Source organism: Zerene cesonia, unplaced genomic scaffold (assembly GCF_012273895.1).
Source record: "Zerene cesonia ecotype Mississippi unplaced genomic scaffold, Zerene_cesonia_1.1 Zces_u005, whole genome shotgun sequence".
Classification (NCBI taxonomy): Eukaryota; Metazoa; Arthropoda; class Insecta; order Lepidoptera; family Pieridae; genus Zerene; species Zerene cesonia.
The window spans coordinates 489184-515138 of NW_024045135.1; the positions used below are offsets into that span (position 1 = coordinate 489184).

The 25955-nt window shown below is 34.2% G+C and overlaps 2 protein-coding genes across 4 annotated transcripts in view; both read right to left on the bottom strand.

Annotated features, from left to right (window-relative positions):
• LOC119838809 (oxysterol-binding protein-related protein 1) overlaps positions 1–7847 on the bottom strand; it is a 14584-nt gene extending 6737 nt beyond the window's left edge. Inside the window, exons 1-2 of one of the 2 annotated variants that reach the window (XM_038364928.1) lie at positions 7726–7847; positions 4655–4801 (exon numbers count right to left, since the gene is read on the bottom strand). In XM_038364928.1, coding sequence (XP_038220856.1) covers positions 4655–4689 — 35 coding nt within the window. In that variant the 5' untranslated portion in view covers positions 4690–4801; positions 7726–7847. Of the gene's footprint in view, positions 1–4654; positions 4802–7636 lie in introns of both variants that reach the window. The other variant, XM_038364927.1, reaches the window with a different exon arrangement.
• A 1898-nt stretch (positions 7848–9745) lies between these two features.
• LOC119838808 (oxysterol-binding protein-related protein 1-like) lies at positions 9746–25591 on the bottom strand. Of its 2 annotated transcripts, XM_038364926.1 has the most exons (14): positions 25267–25591; positions 24404–24564; positions 22102–22299; positions 20160–20304; positions 19117–19262; positions 18120–18329; positions 17488–17608; positions 17066–17202; positions 16602–16712; positions 14650–14742; positions 14170–14239; positions 13643–13762; positions 12833–13010; positions 9746–11480 (listed from the first exon to the last, which is right to left on the bottom strand). In XM_038364926.1, exons 1-14 carry the CDS (start codon positions 25406–25408, stop codon positions 11462–11464), a joined length of 1851 nt encoding a protein of 616 aa, XP_038220854.1. In that variant the 5' UTR covers positions 25409–25591; the 3' UTR covers positions 9746–11461. The 2 variants fall into 2 exon arrangements, 1 of the variants encoding a protein (XP_038220854.1); XR_005288218.1 differs by lacking the exon at positions 9746–11480 and having other exon boundaries at positions 12988–13010; positions 14170–14255.
• Positions 25592–25955: the final 364 nt, after the last annotated feature.

Consider the following 25955-nt stretch of genomic DNA (forward strand, 5'->3'; position numbering starts at 1 on the left):
AAAGTAATAAATGTTATTTGCAGTTAACAATTTTCTTTTTTCTTTATTACAATATTTATGGCAAGACTAGGTAGTTATACAGACTATTTTAAAATGAATGACGTATAAGATTAAAATTTAAAATTTATCATTTTATGAGGATTAAATAACAAAACCTTCGCCATTTGTGCTATAGGTACGAACTATCTTTTATGAAGACAATATTACTTGAATTTTTAATTCGTTTTTGCAATAAATTATCAATGAATGTAATAATATAAAATATGATGAAGTGTTTATTTACCAAAACATTTTGCCTTACATTACTATGTATTAAGAGCCATCGTTATTTTATTTTATTATGTAGTACTAGCAAGTGACAGCCCTACCTGAGATGCGTTAAAGTACGGCGTGGAGCCGGGCGAGTCGTTCAAGGTCACTCCCGGCGATCAATACTGCCACCCGGCATTCCCGCTTAGGGCTTTCATCATAACAAATCGGAGAACAATTGTATAATTTACGTAATAACAGATGTAAATACCTACAATAACCTGTTAATTCTACTTGATATGAATTGATAGGGTTATATTAATAATTTAGCGTATGTAGGTAATAAAAAAATTAAAAATCTTTTTTACTTTAAGATAGTCATAAAAATCACAAGTAATACGCAGGTGTCCAAGGTTCTTAAAGTTAAAAGTTTTAAATTTATGGGAATATAGGAATAACCGCAGTCTGCTAAATACATATTCATAAAATTCCATGTTTTACACTATTTGCAAATAAAAGTAAAATTAAACGTACGTACCTATATTAGATGATGTACGAAAGGCTTATGCTATAACGATAAATGGCATCAAAAAAAAAAAAAAAATACTGTATACTAGCAGGCAGATAAAGGATTTTAAAATTGATGCAATACAGAGCTTTACCACAAACCGCAATGTAATTGACTCTTTTTTGTGACGGGAAGAGTAATATCTGCTTCGTTCCACCCACGTGAACACTTGTGACTCGACTCTTGAGGCACGGTTTTGAGAAAGAGAATAATAAATTGTTTAGCAAATGGAGATAGACGTTTAATGTCTTGGAATTGAATTACTTCTGGGTATCAGTTATTTTCTTTATTATTAATATATTAGTTATCAAATTATACTCTTTATTGGCTTTTAAAAGTGTTACAATAGGTTCCTAACCGCTGTTATTTCAAACTGCTTTCGAAGTTTATTTTCGAGAAAATTCTAGAAGTCGAACAGCTGTCCCTGCCGCTTTTCATTTGCCGCCGTTGCGGTATAAGCATCATATCTTCTGAAGTTTAGGTATATCTGTGATTTGTTAAGTGAAACTTTGCAACAACAGAATATAGAAAAATTATTAATCTGATCTAAATAGTGCGCAAAACACGACCACTTACTAATTTTATTACATCTTGTAGGATGTGTTAATCTTTGAAGATCAAACATTTTGTAATGAAACCTACATTTTAGCACTTACAAGGGTAAGTACTCGTCAATACGTTATTAGGTACCTACACTCTGTTTAAGTCAAATTTATTAAACTAAAAATTAAAAATAATCATTACTGTAAGAAACTACCACTTCAGGTACCTGTAGTTAAACCTTAAAGCTTTTCAGAAATCAATATGGAAGTTGAAATGATATTTTACTACATAAAACAAACAAAGACACTTTCTCTGTCCCTCTGTCCCTATGTATGCTTAAATCTTAAAGCTACACAACGGATTTTGATGGGTTTTTATTTATAAGATAGATTGATTATTGACAAGAGGAAGGTTTATATGTATAATAACATCTATTAAACAACTCCGAATTTAACGTGTGCGAAGCCGCGGGCAAAAACTAGTATTGTATAAAATAAGGTCTCTTCCCAATGTCTGAGCTAATGTATGCTTACATATTTCACTCTACGCAACGAATTTAAATTGCGAGGTTTTTATGCATAGATTGATTCACGAGGAAGGTTCATATTAATTTAACATGCACACGAGTGAAACCAGTACAGATTGCTCTGAAAAGTCTAAATACAAGAGTTGGCATTACAAATTATTTCTTTTCAATTCAAAGCCTCGGAATTGTTATTGGATTCGTTGCGGTATTAAGCATTTTATGCCTTTTGTTCGGCTGTATACTTAGTATAAGAACCTCAATTTCACGTTGATTGAGCTGTTCATTTTCTTTTGTTTTTTAATGTTTGCATTTGGTTTAACATCAGAAATTATTTCCTATAATTCCTTTAGTCTATGAGTGATTGCCACCCTGGCATATATGCTAAAATAAAAGAAATATTAAATAAAAATGTTTATTGACATAATTATGTCATGAGCTTCTGAGCTAGTTAAACACTGTGTCTCAAAAGCCATATTAAAAAGAACTTACTGTGTTCCCTGGTTGAATACAGACATAAGAGTAACATAAAATAATAGAAACCATCTAACAATTAAAATATTACCCGGCATAGTTACAACCTCAGATGAACTCTAAGTTAAATTATTTTACCACTCTATTACAATTTGAGAATCATATCTCTTTTGGTACTTAATTTATAAAGCAGTTATAAACACTAGATAGTCATGATATTTTAGTAAAATATTTACTTTTAATTACAAATCATGGTTAAGAACTCAGTCAGTTTATCCTTGTTTCAAGTCGCGACGGAGCGATTTTGGTACGGTTTTTATACTTGGATAATTAGGTTAGAGAGTGACTAGACTAGATGCCGTAGTAAATCATCACATTCCCATGGATAATGGATCTTTATGAAGCGCATTTCAATCTCTCCACAATGTACAGATTCAGATAGAAATAACTATATTCAAAAATGTCATATCTGACTATAAATGACTACGCGGGCGAAGTCGCAGACAGAAATTCAGAAAGGCTCTTTACTTCACGTTCCCAGAATTGAACGAAACAAGTATTCTACTTAGTTTAAAATAAAACATTGCTTTATAAAATTACAAATTCAATTGCTTCCGAAAACAATTTACGTATGGTCGCATATTGCACATGAATAATTTCGACGATGTGGCATACTGTATCAGCGATACAAATCAAAGCGAGGCGTATCGATTTATAAATGATTTATAGCACAGGAATAGGAGTTGCTATTGCGTGAAATGTCAACGCTTTAGTTCTAATACGAATAACGTAAGTAAAATTCGATAGTCTTAATTAATTATTGATAAAGACTTATTAATAATAATTTATGAGAAACAAAATATCCGCCTATTATAAATGCGAAAGTTTGTAAGGATGTGTGTGTGTGTTTGTTGTTCTTTCACGCAGAACCGATTGCAATGATATTTGGTACGTAGACAGCTGGACAACTGGAATAACATATTGGCAATTTATCCCGATATTCCTACGGGATACCGTCTTGCGCGGGTGAAACCGCGGGGCGCAGCTAGTTATATATATTCCTATTGTAATTTAAGTTATTTTCCACCTTGTAATAAATTATTGCGATAAAAAGAGAATTCATAAACAACACAAATAATCTCATCTAAAAACATTCTCAAAGCAAATTGTCTCCCTCAACAGCGAAATAAGAATTTTCTTAAAGCAATATTGTTAAACGGGCTCACACACTTAACTATTTGGATGTCAACAATCTTGCGAGCAAATTGCGTACTTTAAGCTTGTTATGTCTCTTGCAGGGGAGGAATCAATTTGATTAACTGCTGAGGGGATGAACATGGATAATTAAAATATCGTAGCATACCCCTGACATTACCTTATTGGGATATTTGAGCCTTGAATGTTGTTTATATTAGGGCTACTGAATTAGTATTAATTATTGTTTCGTGTAGTTTATGGTGAGGTTTAATACAACCTCGGCAATTATGAGTTTTTAAATGTAAGATGAATTAAATAACAAGGATTATAATGTTTGAATTTCCAAATGTTCTATGTTCATCTGTGTGTAAATTTTTTAAATGATCATAATTGAGTAGAAATATTGATAAACTTTAAGAAATACAATCTACTTGGAAGTAGTTAATCTATACCACAATTCAAAGAGATCTAAACTTTTTGCACATTCATTCTCATCGATGAATGAATGAAATTAAATGCGTTGGAACTGACAGCGAATGGACACAGACAGGGATACACGATTTTTTTTTTATGTTTACATTCATGACGGTTATTGAAGTGAAACTTCTTTAGAATCGTTGTGATTTCAAACCTGATGCAACGGAAAAACGACAGGTAAGAGACACAAATACAAAAATGTGTAGAATGAAGCTGGCAAAGAATGAGACAGAAATATACATACTATTTTATATATATTCATCTCATTCTTTTGCCGATTGAAGTTTCACTTCTATCGTGTGTGAATCGCACACACACCTTTTTTTTTGTTTATTTTGTAATCTTTAACTTTTTCTATCAATATTTACCAAAGGGATTCAAACTGGTAAGTATGCAAACTAATTATTATAATATTAGTAGGATTTTAGATGCTCAATTTTAATTGATGGTGTAAAAAACCTCTAAAATGCAGTTTCATCAAGAGGTAATACATTACTCGCTTTCCGACTTTGCCCGTGTAGCTGAAATATCACCTCAAATTTCCGTAATGCTGCTTTTGCCTTAGACCTTACCTTTTCACACACAGTAAAATATCTAACTAAACCACTTATTTAATCACTTACCTATAATTGTACTGCCTGTGAGCATTATCTTCCATCTTACAACCACCGACACCAGCAACAGTATTCAGTCCACACAAACACTTCACTCAAGTTTTTTAATCTGTGCCTTTGCTTTCGTTTTATTTTATATCCATTCTAAAACGCGATCTATTGTGTAAATAACAAATGAGTGGTGATTTGTTGCGTTGTTCGTCTTTGATTTAATTAAATATCTAACCCTAAGAACTTAAAGTTTTCACTGGTAGCGCTCATCACAATGTATCATTTGTTAGATAATAAAATTTCCAGAAATAAAATTTTGAGTTCAAGAACATTTACAGAACTTTTGTTCGGTCTTTCATAATATGCTTTTTAGAGAAAAGTCACAAGAACAAACGAGTTAATATAGTTGATATTGTCATAAAGAAATAGTCTGTTAATTTTATTTGTTATTAATGTAAAATTTTAATGTTCGAATTATTATGGAATGTTTTGGTGGAAAAGCTTTTGAGATGGACTCCATATGTAACTCACCACTAGAAGGCTCTGCAAAAAAATCTGCAGATAAAAGCAAAGGAACAATTTAGTGATAAATGTGTTTGACATTACTGAAAGTAGGTCAGGGGCACAAGGGTACGGCCCTGGTTAGGGTGGGTATACACTATATAACTACCTGATATATAAGAGTATTTCATCTGAAAGAGGCGTTTAGGGTAGGATCCTTCAGAGTTAAAAGCATTCAAGGGAAAATGCGATAAATTCTTCGTGCATATGGGTATATTTTTCGGAACAAAGTGTAACTTTTTATCCTTGCGTTGTTACCTACTCTTAGGCTGTATGTAACGAATTTATTAAATGTATTCTGAATTATTTCCGAAACAGACCTTCAAGTGTAGCAAAGACAAGATAATTAAATCCAAGTGAAGAAGATCCAGCCGATTAAATTCAGACGAATTTTCAATTATCACTGGGATAGGTAGGTACTTGAAAATAATTTGAAAGTCATTAAAAGATTGGTAGCTCGAGATAATCTAATCCTAAAGAAATTAACGAAGAAATAACGTGGGCGCACGTCTCTTAAGGGATTAAGATTTCTTCTGCGTCTTGACCTATTTATAAGGTTGTGAAAAGAAAAATCAAGTTGTTTCACAATATAGACGAGAGAGATGATACTTTTTGTTTTGAGAGGGTAAGAGGGAATGGGATCCAATTTTATGGACGAGAAATACTTAAAACAGCTGGAAAATGTATTCATGTTGTTTTAATTAAAAGCAACGACCAAATTAAGAGCATATTTTGCATTCAGCAAGATTAGAATATTGTGTATACGTTTTTTCACATTTCAGCCAAATCTTCCCGGTAGAAGCGACATGAATGGTGGCAGTTTCAAATTATAATTCTCAATTGGTAAATATCTACGAGTACCTACTTTACGAGTTGTAATTTGAAATTATATACTTGCAAAAGTTTATATTAATATTAACATAGTTTTAAGTTTGAGTTGGAATAACATTTAAAGCTATCCCTGTAAAGAAATACTATTATTTGAGTTTTAGCTGTAAAAAATACTCCACTCCACTTTCATTACAAAAAATACATCCGATTTCGGAATATCATAGTCAGGTCAAAAAGTGAATAAAAGCTAAGTGAACTAAATGATTTACATTTAATAATCTCGTATTTAGAATGTCATTTCATTAATTAAGAATACAAAGACAGGCAGGTATAAATTATACTACCATAATTTGATCACAACGACGTTACACGTAAAGTATACTGTATTCGTGTCTTGTTATAACTTGTTGATTGTATTGTTATTGTGAGATAGGTATAAGCTGGATTCTTCCAAAATTCCAAATTTCTCATAAATTTTCACGCAGATACTTTTCGATAACGTACCTACATGATGAGGTTTTTGGTGGGGTCTCAGGTTTTTGTAAATCCAGTATAGCATTGAATTCTATTCTTGTTGTAGTGTTAATGTCGATTCTATCTCGTGATCTCCATTCAAACAATTCGTCAGCAAAGCAAGGGTGCATTTTTTAAGGCTTGGTAACAAATTGAAGTATTCATTAAACTTCCATAAATTGAAAATGCTACGTCATTCGATGTAAAACCCACGAATTCCAGTATATGTAACTTCTGTTGGTAGTGGGTAAATAAGGTCAGCTTTAAAGGATTGCACCAAGAACCGCTAGCGCATTTCCTCCCCCGTGAAAAACAAAATATGAGTCATTGGCTGGAATACTGCCAAGCTTACCTTTTAACCTACAAGGACCTTGTGTAGATTCTTCCATTTTATTCTATACTGCAGTAAGCATATTTTGACGATATAACAGAACAGACATATATTAAAAGGCATTTTATATGTCATTCAAAGTGCCTTTCAAAGGTATTTTAGGGAATTCATAATTTACTCCAATGTAAGTTTATATTTATAAGGAATTTCGTTGCAACCTACTCTTAAATATTACCTCTGTTATATATTATAAGGGAAACAGTAACGCGTAAGTAATATATATAGCAAGCACCCTTAGTCACGTCTGTGAAAAATGAGCCAAGTTTAAGAATGCGGGGATGGTGGCATTTTAGGTGACCCCGATATGTCTCACGAATTTTGTGTTCAAAGAGAATGTTGCAGATATTTTTCTATTACATATATTTGTTTAGTGTGAGTTTTTGTTATCTACCTTCATTTATGGAAGAAATTTCGAAACATTACATTACGTTTAAGCTAAAAGAACCCTCTTATTTATGAGTATAGTCTATATTTAGGTGATTATTGTACCTTCATAACCTGAGAATTAAGTAGGACATATACGTTTTTCATTAAAAATAAATTATGAAGACGGTCTATTGATAAATCCGGTGGACGTGATTAAATCAAATGAAATGTATAAATCGGATAGTCGCTGTTCACTGAGTTATTAAATAACGCTTCATCCGTTAACGTCCTAATTTACCGGCTACCGTCCTTAACCTCGAACTTGATCTGATCAATACCTGTTTACAGCGACATCAAATCACCACTCAATAATATATGAATTACAATTGTAAAGCGACCTAATTATATAACATTTACAGTAACTCACGAAAAATATATGACAGTTCAAAATGTAACAACACGCACGTGTGCACTGGCCGAGCGCTGCGGCGCAACTGGCTATTTCACTGAGAATCGAGAGCGCCCCACGCCACCCACAGCTTAATGGCGCCCAACGTGGGCCGATGTTAGATCGCACATCGAATACACTCCTCTATTTCCTATACATTAGCTGAATGATTCATATAAGGGTTACTTAACTATTCCACTACCTCGTTTTCCCTATTTATCCCACACGATTACGCAAATAAAAGCTCTTTGGGAATGTTATGAATATAGCGCGTTCTATCCATTGAATATATTTGTCACGCGAAACTCCGTAGGTAAACCTATATTGCTTTGGATATCGTTATAGAAGTATTGATTTCGGCAAAAAGGTGTTTATACCGGCTAATATTGTCTGGGGTCGTGAAGGTCAGGCCGATCGCTTTATATCTCTCTTGTTTCTTAACCCGTTTTGTAATGAGGTAACAATACAACAATAAGCAGAAATTAAAAATGAATTGAGAAAAAAAAATTAAATCAAATACATTTAATACAAAAAAAAAATTGTCAAAATATAACTTAACAAAATAATTGGTCATAAAAATACTATAATAATATCACATCGTTTTACAATCATCACATTTACATATATATAAGTTTGGAAATATCAAAGAATCTCAAAAGGCCATTTATACAAATTTTGCAAAGCAAATTAACTTTATTTTGTGCTTTTACAGAAATTATATAGAAAAATAATGCAGTAAAAAATTGTAATAGAAAAGACGGATACAGCTGTTATGTAAACACTTGGATATTTTCAAACATAATAGAAGAGAAGCATCAATTGCAGTTTCATGTAAGGATAGTTCCAATGCCAGAAAAACAAACTATGTGACCATATCGAATTCTTCTTTCATAGCTTTGTCCCTTTCTATCATCCTGAATCTATCTCTGCCAAAATGAGAAAGATATATTTTTCTCCTTCTTAAAAAGCGATGCCGAAAGAGTGCAAGTTTATTCGCTGTTCTTCTTGCTCTATACAATAAATCTGCGAGACAGAAAGGGACAACGATATGTAAAATTGCGTAGTTCTTAAATATTCTTTTAAGTACTCGGAAGCCATACACAAAAAATGAAACAGATCGTCAAAACATGGAAACTAGGGGTCAACGCAATGCAATAAGATCTTTCACACATTTTCCGTACTTCATAAATGGATTATCCTCAATATAAAACATAATACGGATTAATAATGTTGCGAACATATCGATATTTCCATCCCGTATCCCGTCAGTTGTATCCGAATCTTTAAACGAAACTTCAATAAGTTTTTGGGATTTTTCTACATTAGTGATGTACCCTTACCGATTATCTTCTCTTTGAATGTTTATCGATATATAGACAACACTTACACCGTATTAATATTGATACTATATGCAGAAGATCTTAATGCTGATCTATTCATGATTTCTACAGAAAAAGAGTAGAGGAAATTCGATTGCTGAGGCGGGACCGTGGGTGGCCGAGAGGCTAAGCGTTGCCACGGTTAGGCAAAATGACGCGGGTTCGAATCCCGCCTCATGATCAAATTTTTTCTATTAAAATCTCTTAATCGTATCTGGAACAACCAGACTTAAAAATTTACTGAGTTCTTATCCAAAGCGACTGTGAAACGACTATCTATCTCTTTTAATTCTGTATATAAAAACATCGTTGCATCTCTTTCTTGCTATAACGACACATGTATGATAGCTCAGTCATTTCTTTAAATCTATGACAATATTAATGTCCATGCTCAAACAATGAATATAGTCAGTCATAAATATAATTAAATATGGAGTCAAGCCTAACTCAAAAACTATCCGTGTATAATTTTATGAAAATCACCTTTTGCATTTTTTTAAAATACGTTATACTTTAATAAGGTCTCATAAAAATGCACACGGGAAGTAATGAAGAATAACATAAGCGGTTTGACAAAATATCGAATATATAGTTAAAGAAACATGAAAAACAAGAAAGTATCTAAAAGGTTTTCAAAGATATTAAAAAAAATATATCTTGTCAATTATATATACAATTGATATATCCATTTTCCAAATCCACAAATCTCATAGGTAAATTAAATTCTCATTGACAAATATAGGCACATTTTTATTAATTTTGCTATTCAATAAGTAAACTCTTTCTACCCATGCTACGTACAAGTTTTTAAGGCACACGACATAAAAAATCATCATCGACTATAATATATGCAGGTTAAACTTACGTCACATGTGCGAGTGAATACGCATTCGACAAATTGTCAATGTGCGAGAGAGATAGCGCGCTAATGGCAGTCAGGACATTTACATAAATACTTTAGAAAAGGATGATGTAATACATCGTATTGTTTTATATGTACTGATATTCGATTTGAATTATTTTCACATTTATGGCACAATTTTATAGATATTATGTTTATATTCTAGCATCTTAAAACAATAAATATATTACAACGTCATAGACCATACGTGGGAGATGTCACTTTGACAATTGACAGAATTAAAAAAATATTAATGAATAAATAAAAAGGTAACCACTAAGAAATATATTAAACGATTTATAGAATCGATAGAAAAATAAGAATGTAATTAATTACTTTTTTGATAATTTTTATAATACAATTTTTATAATGCGTCTAATTACTTGTTATGGTAAAATTTTAGTCTATTCTTAATTGTGTATAGTATATAGAGAACAGAGTTGAGTTCTTGCCAATTGGACCACTAAATAAGCAACAAATTATTCCAAAATTTGCGCAAATAGCTTGTCAAGTTCCAAAAAAATGCCGAAAGTCGTTTGAAATTTAGAAAAAATTTGCACGACCATTTTGAGCTGCAACAGAAAAGAAAATCAAATCAAATCAACGAACGAAAAAAATCTCCAACAATTCAAATTTTTCGTTCAATTAATTTTGTCAGTTACATTTAAATTGAAACACAACTGCAAAAATGGCGTAAAATAAATAAACAATGAATTGAAGATTTTCACTATGTTGGCTTGTTAGAGTTAACAATTGAATGAATTTGGAATGATAATCATAACATAAAAATACCACATAATCTTATTATTCAGATCCCATATTACAGAATGTGCGCTAAAACTAATTAAACCGAAGCACCGTATATGGCAACAATTTTTCAAATAAAGCAACAAATACAACTAAATGCAACAAAACATAATAATTATCACAGATATGTTTTTCGATTTTTACAATATCATAAGTACCGATTGCAATAAAGTAGTAAACAAATAAATACCAAATAAAAAAAAAAAACGAATAAACCATAAATACAATCATTTTTGACAGATATAACCATCCCAGTTTTAGTTTAGTAAATGAATTATTCACACATATACACTACGAATCACAATTATTTTGCTCGTCATTCTACTTAACTTTTATTGGTCAAACCATAATTCTGTATAGTTTATAGTGTTTATGTGTGAGTGTATGCAAACACCAACATAACATCGTAATAACACTAAACTAATGGAAATAGATACAACAATAATGCATACAAAACATTCGAATGAAAAAAATCAATAAATATTATAATATAAATCAAAAGATGATGACTTTTATAATCAATTCGACTGTATGCAAACACTATGAAGGAATAATAATAAAAATTCAAAAACTGCGCAAAATGCTTGTCAAATGCGTTCAATTATCATTTGTGCTTGAAAATGTAAAATTAAAGCGACCATTTCGAACTGGAACAAAAGAAAATAAAAAATAAATTGATATATGAATGAAGGATGAATTAAACAGTTTTTAATGAAAAAACAAAAATCAAATAAAATCATTTCACTTAAATATAAACATTTTTACATGGTAACTAGAAAATGTACAAAAAATCTTGATCATTATACATACATTTATAATCCGGATGTTAAACCATTAAAATACCCACATATTGAATTAAATACTTATTAATAATATTTAATTTCATCGGTCGCTAACATACAAGTATTTATAGCGATGACCCTTTACATTCTTAAAATAAGCCTCTAATTTTTACCCACGTACCCAAAAAAAGGTAAAAGGAAGGTAGGTTGTCAACACGACTGCATTATTTTTTTTGGTTTTGTAACACAATATGTCCATGGAATTACAATCGATTGCCGTAATTCTCGATGTGTTAAATAAGACATGTTTGCCATTTAGTCTCATCTTAAAATTTTGAGTACCTCCCTCCCTTTTTTGAATTCTAATAGCAGTCATATAATGTGAAGAATTTGCCAGCATTTAATTCACTAGGCAGGATAATATAAACGCAATGTTATCATATGTGCCTGGACTAAAAGCATTGTATAATTCTTACGCTAAGGAGAGTAAAACACCACACTTTTATTTTTCCCGGGTTAATTAAAACTTCTCCCTTAGAAACAAGCAGAGCTTTCATCAATGGTATTGGATACATCTAAAGAGATTGGCCAATTTAATCATACCTAAAAGCTAAGCAAGTAAACCTTGGAGACCGATGGCAGTTTTCAGCTGTACCTACTCAACCTATATTCCAGAAACTATTCATTTAAACGAATAAATGTTTCTTTAATTTCTTTTAGGCTTTAAAGGCAATAACATTTTCCATTCTAATCCTAATTTTGTTTATATCAATACCAACCTCGGAGAGCAGTGTTCGTATCTCGCTGCGATATCACTGCGCCTATAGACATTGTAGAACTGATGGTGATACGTTATTAAAAAAAATATATCTATGGGAGCATATATTCCTAAAATGACCATGAACTTGCACTGGAAAAGTATTTCTTTTACGTTGATAAGCTTATTAGGCCATGTCTTCCCAAAATGTCCACGGCCCATTTATTTTATAACACTACCTCCCGCGTCATACAAACCTCGGTGCAGCGTTCCGCCTATGCGACCTCACGTTCCTGCCACGTGCTCGCCCTGCGACATCACACTACCTCAAGGGCCACCTTGCTGGGTGACGGAGACACGTTATAAAACAATCTTGTATAACCATATGTACCCAAAATGTTCCCGGACCATTTCCCTCCAACTGGTCAGACAGAGTCTCCCACGCAGTCGCAATACAAACCTGGGCGCCGTGTTTTTCCTGTGCGACCTCGCGTTCCGGTACACGTGTCCGCCCTGCGACACCAGCGTGCCGCGCGAGCTGGCCGCACTGGCCGCACTGGCCGCGCTGCACAGCGACTGCGGCGAGCCGGACGCCCGCCCCGACGCGTCCGCGGGCTCGTTCGTTGGTGTTATGTCGCCTAGATGGGATACACCATTCACACTTCAACTAGTATAAACTAGCGGTCCGCCCCGGCTTCGCCCGTGGCACATATATAGCCTTCCTCAATAAATGGGCCATCTAACACTGAATTAATTTTTCAAATCGGACCCGTAGTTCCTGAGATTTGTGCGTTCAAACAAACAAACTCATCAAACTTTATAATATTAGTATAGATGTGAAAATTTGTTTGGAAATTTGTCCGTCAATCGCGCTGAAGCTACTGAACGGTTTTTGATGAAATATGGGATAAACGTATCCTATCACCCACAGACAGAGTATGAACTGACTTGGTTAATAGGATACTTTTTATCCTGATCAAATGCTCCCTTGTCATAAAACAGGAATTTGGATTTCCGGGCGGAGTCAGGACGAACGTCTAGTGTGAGTATGAAATCAAATTCAAACATCTATTTATTCAATTATAAGAACTTTTGAATCGTCATAACACAGTTTTCACATTTACCGCCGGTTCGAAAAGCACTTTCTACAGAGAAGAGCCGGCAAGAAACTCTGCCATTGCTCTTTTACAACTATGTTAATTTTACACTTTAATAAGTATACATAATACTTTCCGTCTATCTGTATGTCTGTCTGTCTGTCCGTCCTCACCATTGTCACTGCCGATGGGCGTCCGTCGCGTGAGATCTGGACTGCTGCCCCATGGACTGAGCGCGCCCAGTGGACTCGAGAGACCAGCCGTCACCAATGTGTCGTCTTCATCTGAAGACTCTAAGAAGAATAAAAAGATTGTTGAAGCAAACGGATAAGGAGTCTTCAAAAGTGATCAATGACCATACACGTTTTTATTATTTTCTCCGTCAGTTTGTGGGTCTCAGCTGTCGTGGTCAAAGAAACAATAATATCACTATAATGATTTATCAGTTACAAAATAACGTGTTAAATGACTTTTTTTAGTTTTCTTGCATTGAAATATCTTTTTTCCTTTCTATCTTAGAAAATTCTTATTTATAAAGCAATTCAATGCTAAAAAACTAAAAATTTAAGTGATCAATTACCATATACGCTTATATTATTTGGCCCTAGCTGTTGCTAGCTGGCTTCGATCTCATGGCCAAAGAAAATAAATAATATAATGTTTATGATTTATTTATTTATTCATTAAGAAATAAACCTACCGTCATACACATCGAAGAAGTTCTCCTTCGACTCGTTGTGCGAACGAGGCGTCTTTTTCTTTCGTTTGCTCTGAAACAAGTAGCGCCTACTTACATTGCAACCAAATTGCTATAAAATATATCAATAACAGGAAGTCTGCTCCCGTGGTATATATGTATATAGCCTTCCTCAATAAATGTAGCCCATTAAAACTGAAAAAAATTCTTCAAATCGGACCAGTAGTTCCTGAGATTAGTGCGTACAAACAAACAAACTCTTCAGCTTTATAATATTAGTATAGATAACAAATACTTAATCATTTAGATTAGCAAATAAAAAAAAAACTGAAATAAGATAAAAATTATTATTATTAATGACTTATTCATAATGACAATAAATTAATTAAACAGATTAACCTGTTTATAAGCACATCGCAAGAAACATAAGAGCATACACAATATATCAAAGAGCGATCACCTAATTATTAAAGGGACACTTACTTTGGTCAATTCTTCCGCTACCGACATTTCTAAAGCGTGGTGTGTTCTAGCCAGCGCGGCTAAGGCTTCCTCCAACACTCTGTTACGTTCCACCTGTGTTTATATAAACTCTCTTATTCTGTTTTTTTTTATATATATATTGGTTAAATACATATTAGTTCTTCAAAAAAATGTTACAGATCAAGTGTTACTTAGTGAGGGAGGTATTATATAAATGTTTGAAGATTTTCAAAGGTCAATTTGTTCTTAGGTTAAGTAGTTCTCAGGATATGAAACACGATGGAACTAACAAAAGTAACTTGTGAGGGGATTTACGAGTTAGGGAGCGTCTCCATGGCAAACAGAATGAGTAAGAAAGAGAACTTTCCTGACTGGCAAGTAGATAGAGTAAGAGGTAGCATGCCGCGAGGGTGACCAAATACAAAAATATGTAAAGAAAAAATATGTAAGGGAATATCGATCTGTCGGATACACATATTATTGAGATAGAGACGGCATACATGGCAGGTAAATAAAGTGAAATAGAACGAGACGTTAGTCTTGTACGGCGAGTGAATAGAGTGAAAGAGGACAGGGTTAGAGTGAGGTAGAGACAGTAGATCTGTATGGCGAGTAGATATAGTTTGTAATTTATATATATATAATTTTATACCCATATAACATGTATTGATTAATTATTTATTAATATATATAATTCAACAAATAATATTTATATATCCATATTCATAATCATAATTAATATTATTGTACTCATACTTTATTACACCAAAACTGCCATTCTAGACTGAAACTCCAAAAGTCACCCGGGGCCGCTGAAAATCAGTGATGGTAAGGTAATTTTACCATACCATCTTATACTGAGCTGGCTCCTTTTGTCAACATTCATTGCCACATACCACTTAGTGAGCAAACACTAGATGATTCTTTTATATATTTTTAATTTTATTTTTCTTTTTGTTTTCTTTTTTTTTCTATTTCTGTTTATGTTGTCCATGTCTATGTTATGTTATCTAGTTGTGTTCATATGTCTAAATTTCCTTATGTGATGTTGACAATAAATGTGTTTATTATTATTTATTATTATTATGTGTATCTCTCCATAATACTCGGGTACCTCCAGAAGGAAAGCACCCGGTCTTTTCGAAGGCTTACGTGGGGACACAGATCCAACACGCAGAGGCCCTTTAGAGAATTTAAAGTGTTATGGGACACCAGCCGCAGCCTGCCCATGACTGCACTATAGAGATACAGCCCTGGGCAATCCGCGGCCGATGTAGGACTATTGCGAAAAAAATGGTATGGAAAAAACTGGGCTATGGAAAGGGGGTGTTCGATGGATTGGTAGGTTGGGTCTATGGGAAACTATGGGCATCTGCCTTTTCAACTTCGAAAAATTGAAAAATAGTGGCAGACGGTGACTTGCCAGTTCGGTAGATGGGCTCCCGAAAAAGTTACCTAAAATGGCAACAAGGGGGCAACACCAGCTGACTGGCTAGGGGTGTAGAGAGGTGCGGCACCGGTTTCACCATCGCGGGCCCGCAGGCCCGGATTGGGTTTCCCCGCTATTACGCCATTAGACACTTCCACCCCCGAGCATATAGCTCTTGCATCTCCACTCTGGACGGCCAATTAAGGCAAGCCAGACGTGGGGGATCCTGAACCTCGTCATTGTTCACTCCGAACTGCCACCGAGACAGTCCGGAGGTGAGGACAGGGACCTCCCCCGGGAGAACTAAGGACCGCGGGGGCGCTACTCCCCGTCACCTCGCCACAAGGTGCCCTGCGGGCTTATTATTATTATTATTAGATATAGTGAGAGGTAGTGGTAGAGTGAGATAGATTTGTAGAGCGAGTAGATATAGTGAGAGAGGTAGTGGTAGAGTGAGACAGATTTGTATAGCGAGTAGATATAGTGTGAGAGACAGAGGTAGAGTGAGGTAGAGACTGCGTACCTCTCTAGCGAGCGCGGCGGCGTCTCTATCGCGCGCCTGCGCCACGAGCGCGGCGCAGTGCCGCAGCGCGCCCAGCGCCGTCTGCCCCGTACCGCACGCGTGCTGGAAACGCTGCCAGACAGATTATAAATAACTAATCAAATTAGAGATTAGGAAAAAATCTGGCTCGAAGGATCCCCCCCCCCCCTTCTCTTGTTATCTAAAAAATCTGTAAAGATTTGATTTAGGGGTTGAAGACGGTTAATTATTTCAAGATAAAAAAAGATTCGTCAGTGTTAATTAACACTTTTTTGTAGTTTTCTTCCTCAAAAAAGTACATTAACTTACTGATACATTACAGACCACTGACACATCTCCGATTAAAGTGTTTCCCATAAGGAATAGCGATAAGATAAAATTCCTTATTACTGTGTAGTCACTTGATACTTGGTATGACAATAATAAATCGGTGACTGTTTCCTCACCATATACGCCGAGTGGAGTAGGGAATGCCCTTGCGGGGTTTTGTCCAGGGCTGCCAGTATCGCGGAACATTCGCGAAGCTGAGTGTCCAATAGAGCCAAGTTGTTTGTGGCTGTTGTTAATGCGTCCTGCATGGAGCCTGCAAAGTGATTCCTTTCTTAAATTCGTGCTTTTGGATGATACGGAAAATTTACGGGATTTATTGTATGTATTATATTTATTGGTTATTTGTAAAACTAGAAAAAGAAATGTTCAATTTGAAATATTATATTAAAAATTTCAAAACGAAATTAGACATTCTTTTTTTCTTTATGTTTTCATGGAAAATTATTTCTTTTTTTAAATTTACATTGAATAACAAAAACAGAATTGAAAAAAATGTGGCTGTAATAACCATTAGTTGTTAAATTGAAGAACAACTCACCAAGAGGTTTGCATTCGTCCTCTAGATCCTCTGTGGCTTCCTTGGCCGAATCCGGTGTGACTCCCGCCCACAAGTAGTGACCGGAATACGCTATGTGCTCTTTAAAAGCAGTTATCCACGACTGAAAAGTGAATACAGAGTTGCACTTTGGTATAATAGTTCTTCAACCCATTCCAGTTATTATTTATTTAAATTCTTTACTTCACCAGTTTTTTGGTTTAAAACTAAAAATATACTGTACTACTAATATACTGTACTGTATATTTAAATGAAAATGTACTTTACATTTTCATTTAAATATACAGTACAGTACAAAATTGTTATTCTTTTTAATATATGCTTTGTTTTGTTCTACTCTTTAACCCAAATCAAAAAATGAGAAGGTTCTCGATTCTTCTTCATTTTAACCAACTACAAAAAAGGAAACGGTCGAATGGTGTACTTATAAATTCGTCACCTCAGAACTCTCGACTGGATGAAACAATTTTGTTGACTCTTTTTTTAATTTCAAAGCTTGTGCCTCCCGTGTGGTCCCATTTAAATATGTTAGTAGTGATAATTTTAAAGCAGTCCAGTTTTTCTTAAACATCGTCGCAAGAGGCCGATAAGTTCCAAGTACGCGCACACCGCACCTGCCTGCACGCGGAGACGCTGTCGCCCGGCTGCACCGCCAGGCGATGCGACTCGCCGTCGCTGAACGCCACGACGAGCAGCGCCGGCTCGGCGTCCGGCGCGCTCAGCTTGGCCGCGTCGAGGTACTTCCGGTCGCGCCAGCGCCCGCCCTCGCGCGCCGCCTCCGCCCGGCTGCCGTAGTACAGCAGCACGCCGCGTTGCAGCACAGCCTGACAAATATATAACATTCACTCCATAATCAACATCTAATATCCTTTTCCTTACTCTTTCCAGTCCTTTCCTTTATTCCTGTCGTCAACCCCTGCTTAATCCCTTCCTAATTCGAAGTCGACAATCCATTTGTAGAGGCGTAAGGTATGCAAACGACCTTACGCCTCTCCAAATGTTCATGGGCGGTGGTAGCGCTTACCATCGGGTGACCCACCAGCTCCATTATCTACAGTGACATAAAAAAACGTCCCCCTGTAGGCAGTCATACGGACCTCCTACAATGGTTCAGACAAGGTTTGATCGTTTCTGTGGCAGTTGTTTATGTTAGATATAGATAAATAGCAAGTAATTCTTGAAGTGATAACAAAACAAAGGCTTCGTTATGTAACGCGTTACAGCAGCGGTAGACAGCGCTAGACGTATTAAGTTTGAGTCATCATATCAGTGGGACATCCCATGGCGCTTAATATTTTCTTGTTTGAAGCTAGCTAGCGCTTGTTCCAGCTGACACGGATCAAAACATATCGTTAAGTACAAATGTACTATTAGTAACTAATATTAAAAATAAATATAAACATCGATTGGGCACCTTTTTAATAAATAACAAACTATAAGATCCTTCCTCTATATAATAATTGCAAAAATATGGATAGATAAGTGCAGCAATCTATAATAAAATATTTATGTTTTTAACATAAATGTGACCAAAATAAACACTTAAAAGATCCTAGATCTAGATTATAGTCTCAGCATTCAGACTTGGCTTTTTACAGCAGAACAACTTACCCACACGGGTCTCCAGCCCAAAAACCTGGACCGTTTGAGCAGCGGTCCTTCGAACCGGGCGGCGGTTCGCTGCAACTTCTGCACCGGCCTCACGCTCAGCACTTCGCGCATTTCGTTGTCTTTCGCCAGATCTATTGCTAAGCGACCTGGAATATAACAACATGCATGTATTAATAATTATATAAACATGATACACAATAAGATCCGTCCCGGCTTCAGCCATGTATTCCTTGTGCCTTATGAAAACGTTAAAAAATTGTCGAATTGGTAAAGACGTTCTCGAGTTTTTTTCTTACCAACACATTTGACGATTAATTTTTATTTATGTAGACAAAAAGAAGCTATGATGTATATCATAGCCAAATCCAGAGCCACTATATGTTTAATTGTATTATTCTATTTTCTTCTACTTATCACCTTTGTCGCCATTGGCGTTACATTTAATACCAAGTAAAAACAAATTCATTACTACAGAAGGTGATTACTCAAATATGTTATTATACGCAATTGAGCCAACAATACCCTAAGTAGCTGACAATGGCTATTTATAAATGACTAGCTGTCCGCCCCGGCTTCGCCCGTGGTACATATAAAGCCTAAATTCTCCCTCAATACTTTTATTGTAGGGCATCTAAAACTGAAAGAATTCAAAACGGACCAGTAGTTCCTGAGATTAGCACGTTCAAACAAACAAACGAACAAACTCTTCAGCTTTATAATATATAGCTGTCCAGTTGAACATCTGAATTATTGCGATTAGAGATATATATTTGAGTTTAAATAATATCAAACGAACTAACTAACCCTTCAGCCTTATAGGTATACTGATTTGGATGTTTCAATAAAGATATGTTACGGAACCCTATTTTTTTTTCAAAATAAAATATAGTCTATGTTACTCGTGGATAATGTAGCTTTCGAATGGGGAAAGAATTTTTAAAATCGGTCCACTAGTTTTTGAGCCTATTCATTATAACCAAACAAACAAACAAAATTTTTCCTCTTTATAATATTAGTGTAGACTAACCATAACTCGGACTTACCGCTATTATTCCTCAGTGTGGTGTCAATCCCGTTTTGCAACAACAGCACAGCAAGTCGCGCGTGGCCGCGGTACGCGACGCAGTGCAGGCACGAGTTGCCTTGCGCGTCCACGCAGTTTATATTGGGGGGGTTGGAACAGCTTAACTGAAAAAAAAAAAATTGTTGTGAAGATATATATTTCATTTGAAAAACATTAATGTTAGTTGTAAGTGATTTACTTACTACTAATACTACTAATTACTACTAATTACTTTTTAACAACCTAGAGAACTAGATATAGAAATTTAGAAACAAATCTAATACAAGCACAAGCGGGTATTTTTATTATAGTGGCGTGTCCACTTAAAAGTTAAGATAGATGCTTTACATATAATTACGTTAGATTTTGTCTCAACGTTATTTTTAAATTTAAATGTTTGCCATAGCAAATGATTTAGTGTATATATATGTTGAATATTTTTTATATGCATTATAATGATGCATACCTACTTAATAAGAAATACTTATATTGCTAGTAGATAGAAAAATTTAGAAAGTTCGGATAACATTCTCTATAATTTCATAATAAAATGCTGATGTGAAACGTATCTTATCATTACTAATTATATGCCATGTCATTTTAATTTTAACTGATATTTTTATGTCGGCAAAGGAGCTGGTGGGTCTCTTGAATGTAAACGCTACAACCGCTTATAAACATTTGCAGAGGCACAAGGCTATTTGCATAAGGCTATCGGCAAATGCATATCTGCAAATGGATTGACCTCTTTAAAAGATATGGGATAAATACAGGATTGATGAGGGGAATAAAAGATGGGACAGGGAAGGGTAAGAAAAGGATACGGGCCTACGGATTTATCGAGGCATCAATTTTTAAATGATTTACTTATTGACTTGAGAGTGACTTTCAACACGCACGATAAATTTCATCGCAGATTCGCGATCAATTATCGCAAAATAACAACATGCTTGAGGAGTTTACTTCATGATTTGATTATTACGATACTTAAAAACTACTATAATAATAATATAAACTATATAGAAACACTGACCTACATCCTATACATTTCCAATCAATAAAACTAACACACGTACAATATTTCATTTGCATAATTGAATTAATTTCTAAAACCTCAAACAAGTTATTAATGGGTTGTATGAATAGTTGAACGCTATCAATTCTGAACGTCATTAATACTTCCTATTGCGTAAATAGATACTTTTGTGGTCGCTTAAAGGTCATTAAGTGTGGAAGTAATGATCATCTTATTGATATATTCTTAAGAGTTTCTTCGCTGTTGTAGGAAGATGTGGGCAGTATCGAATTCTGATTCAACTTTTGCATAATTAGAATAAAATTATGTTGAAATGTATCAAGTTGATCAAGATGTAAGAGAAACTCTTGATGGTAAAGATGAAATGTGACTTCAGACACTTTAATACATGTTATAACGTAATCAGACTCACTGGAGTTAGTTTTCTATAACATATACGAAAACAACTTATCTTCTGGAATATTTAGAAAATTTGAAAATTATTTATTAAACTCGTCAAAGACCTTCTCTATATCCGGATGACAAGCAATACACCATTTAGCTCATATTTTCATATCTTGTTTGTAATTTGTGATTATATTACCTAGTTTAATTCTCTTTTTTTATGGCAAAGCAAGCAAAGGAGCAGGTAGGCCACCTGATGTTAAGTGGTCACCACCGTCCATAAACACACTGCAACTTGCAACACTAGAGGTGTTACAAGTGCTTTGCCGGCCTTTCAGGGACATAAACGCTCTTTTCTTGAAAGCCTCAATGTCGTAATTGTTCGGGAACACCGCAAAGCTGGTAAATTTAAACAGTTCTCAATTTGAAATTCTATCCAGAGCAATAAATAAAATATATATAAATGTTGACACTTGCAGATGTACGAACTGGACACACTCACCAACTCCTGCAGCTCATCGACCCACCCCTCCTTGGCGGCCGTGAGCAGTTTCCGCTCTCGTTCGTAGCGCATCGCGCGGTCGGCCGCTTCCAGCAAGCGTTGCACGTCTTGCGTCTTGCACACGTCAATTGGTGTCTTGCCCTCCCCGTTCATTATGTTCACGTCCGCTTGGTGGTTGAGCAATAGGATCACCAGGTCCTGGAAATTTTGATTAAAATAAACACACTTTCTACACTATCCGCTCTGTATTACAATCTAATCCTACTATCCTATCCTACTAATATTATAAATGCGAAAGTTTTTAAGAATGTGTGTGTGTTTGTTGCTCTTTCACGCAAAAACTACTAAACCGATTGCAATGAAATTTGGTACGTAGACAGCTGAACATCTGGAATAACATATAGGTAACTTTTTATCCTATATATATATATATATATATATATATATATATATATCCTAATCCTATATCCTATATCCTATATATATATATATATATATATTCCTACGGGATATGGACTTACGCGGATGAAAACGCGGGGCGCAGCTAGTAATCCATAATGGAGATGCTTAGACAGAGCAATCGTGCGTCGCAACGAGCTCGAGCTAAACGGAAGAGTCTGTTTGGTTGAACGCGCTAATCTCAGAAACAACTGGATCCTTTTTAAAAATTCTTTCAGTTTTAGATAGCCCATTTATTGAGGAAGGCTCAAGCTTTATAACATCAGGTCAACTATGTGTGTAATACGGGGCACAACTAGTACGTAACATTGTTGCAGTTCGGGGCACTATTTAGAGGCTGTCGCGGGCATGTTTACGTCATTATTTTATTATTGAGTATAGTTATACTCAATTATATAATAATAATGAGTGTTTGACACGCGACATTGTCTAGACGTTTTCACGTTTAACCAAACAAACAAACTCTTTGAATTTATATCTGTAAAGAAGTATAGATGATGCAATAATATGTAAAGAAGTTTTTAGCTAATTGTCCAAGAATAGTTATTTATTTCGTGTGTAAAATCTTTACTAATAATCACGTCAATCGGATTTGAAGAAAATCTTTCAGTGTTAAATTAAATAAATCATTTAATGAGGAAGGTTATAGGCTACGTACGACGGAGATGAAACCACGGGGTACAGCTAGTATTAAATATAAAATTATGACAAAAAAAGGAAATTGCGGATTCGTGCGTTAAATGAATTCCTTATATATTAGGGACACCATAATAAAGGATCTCATATTGCTGATGTTACTTATTTCCTGTTCGTACTTTTCTTGTAAAGGTGCACAATAAAGAGTTTTTGATTGATCTTTAAATGATTACAGACGAGAAACCGTGTGGGAATAAAATCCAAATTTTTGTTTTCTAATGACCACTTGTTTTCTTTAAAGTTATCTTAATGTAATACTATATAGCACCAGGCTGTGAGATAAATTCTGAATAAATTAGCTATTATTAGCTATTATACTAAATTAACATAAAAATGTATGATGAAATAACATTTTTCTTATAGAATACTTGCAAGCTGAGTCATATCCATACTTAATAAACCAAACCAAAAATAAACCAATTTATATATTTGTTCATTGTATTATTTTTCGTATGCATAAAGGGAGAAACGAACAAATATATTACTAAGAATTCGCTGTCTGTTTCTCTGTCTGTCTGTTTGCCATTTGTAACCTGTAACTGTAACCCTTACAGCGGGACATTTAAAATTTTCAGAGATCGAATTTCTGTTGCCTCTATAACAAAAAATAAAATATCAAAAGCAACAGTTGGAGTAGGCCATAAATCTGATGAGTAAATTAATTATTTTTACATTTGCTCTTAAGCTTAATTTTTACCGACACCTTAGTGCAGCGCGTTCGACTCGCACTTGACCGATTTTTTGTCTATTTACATGCAAGTATTGAACAAAGTATTTATCTAGAGCATAGTTTGTATTCTGGCAGTTTGAAGATTAAAATTGGCCACTTTGAATTTAATCAATAAACAAAGTTTTTTTTATATTATCACACATTTTCTTCCTATTGATATCATTGCTTACATCACACCCTCCTCATATAAATGAAAAATAAATTTATACAAAGGTTCAAGAGAGCTGACGGCGAAACGTTCAAATAATACAAATTCGCTCAAAGTTCATATAATACAAGCTTTAGCTTATAGTTCATATGGAACATTGCAGATGGTATTTACAAAAAAAATGTGATGAAATTTTTGCTAGTTCTCAATTTCGATATATTTACATAAAATAGTAGTTCCAACAATTTCATAAGAAGCACAGAACTCACTTCATTTCCAATGAACGATGCTTTATGCAGTGCAGTGTCACCATTTTCATTAACCTCATCCACATCTGCTCCGGCCTCCAGCAGGGCTTCTGCTACTTCTTTGTGAGCAAAGTATGTTGCTAAGTGGAGAGGTGTCCATCCTAGATTACTCTTGCTCTTACCTTTATAACAATTTAATTTAAAAATATTATAAGTCCTATATTAAAGTCGCTATTATGCTGTAGAAGCCATTGGTCTATAACCAGAGTGTGAGAATGCAAACTGTCGAACAAATATAATCCGTAATATTATCTTGCAATTTGTATATGCCAGGTGCAGGTTGAGAAGCAATGGAGCCCAACAATTGGGTTAAAATTTGGGTAATAATTAATGGATTAAACATATTTAGGTAAAGAATCATATTTTACTGTTACAAATTATTTTCTCACAAGTTCTTGCTGTTTCTAGTGAAGAAAATTACAATATAATAATTTAAATAAATAATTTGGCGATTCATTTTTATACAATATGTATATTTATTTTTTATTGGTTCATAATACTAGGTATCACATAAAATCTCTTGTACTTTACGTTATTTCTTAATGAATTGCTTTGTAGATTAACACCAAATATGTAAGTACATACTTTATTGGAATTTTAACTGACTTCTTTTAAGATTTTCTTTGCAATATAGAGGTCATAAATTAAAAAAAGTAAGATTCAATGATAAAGCGACCAGAAAAAATTAAGTATAAACTTGCAAAAAATTATTTAGAATTTGAATAATTGAAAGCAAACTTCCAATTCTTGCATAAACAAATCATTACATTGATAAAACAAGCTATTAAATGTAAATAAACTGGTTCTGTTAAAAAAACACGTACCTTTGCAATTAATGTTCAAAGTTAGTTTTCCTTCTTTCTTCGCTTCTAAAAGGGCCTTGACCACAGATATCTCACCGTGTCGTGCTGAATATAAAAGCGATTCTTCAGCCTCCATACCCGTATTCTCATTTGTTGTGGTCATTTTTATATTATGGCGCAGTATCAACTGCTTCTAAATTTCAAATGTTAATTATGCTGTCACATTTATATATCAAACCGTACTCTCGCTCTTGATAACGGAGTTTTTATTAATATAGAATATGATTTATCTGTATTTTAAATAAAATATGGTTTACTACCCACATCCAACAACACTGCACCAACTCCTACGAATGATTGAAAATGGAAATAAGAAATGGAATAAATGACACATGACGGATGACAATGTCAGTTGACAATTTTTCGTTAAAAAATTGTAATTTAAGCTGAGATCACTCATCATTTGAGTTGAACACTTCAAATTCTGGAAGAGAATATTAGTATATGAGACAATTTATATATAAAGATGTTTACAATTTTTGTGTTTTTTATTTAACTAAAACTGCAGATAAATTTTAAATGAATATTATAATGCTAATGCTGTTTCGTTCAATAATTAATTGAAACTTCAAAATTTATAAACTTCAAATCATATTCAAATTACTAATGTCAATAACCAATATTATTTGTATATTACAAATTACAATATT

Excerpts from the sequence above, each read along its gene's own strand:
- LOC119838808 (XM_038364926.1), bottom strand. The coding sequence starts at position 25,408 with ATGACCACAACAAATGAGAATACGGGTATGGAGGCTGAAGAATCGCTT. Across the intron at positions 20,305-22,101 it reads TCGATGAGCTGCAGGAGTTG|TTAAGCTGTTCCAACCCCCC; the intron begins GTGAGTGTGTCC and ends TTTTTTTTTCAG. Across the intron at positions 13,011-13,642 it reads GCCCATCGGCAGTGACAATG|GCGACATAACACCAACGAAC; the intron begins GTGAGGACGGAC and ends TATCCCATCTAG.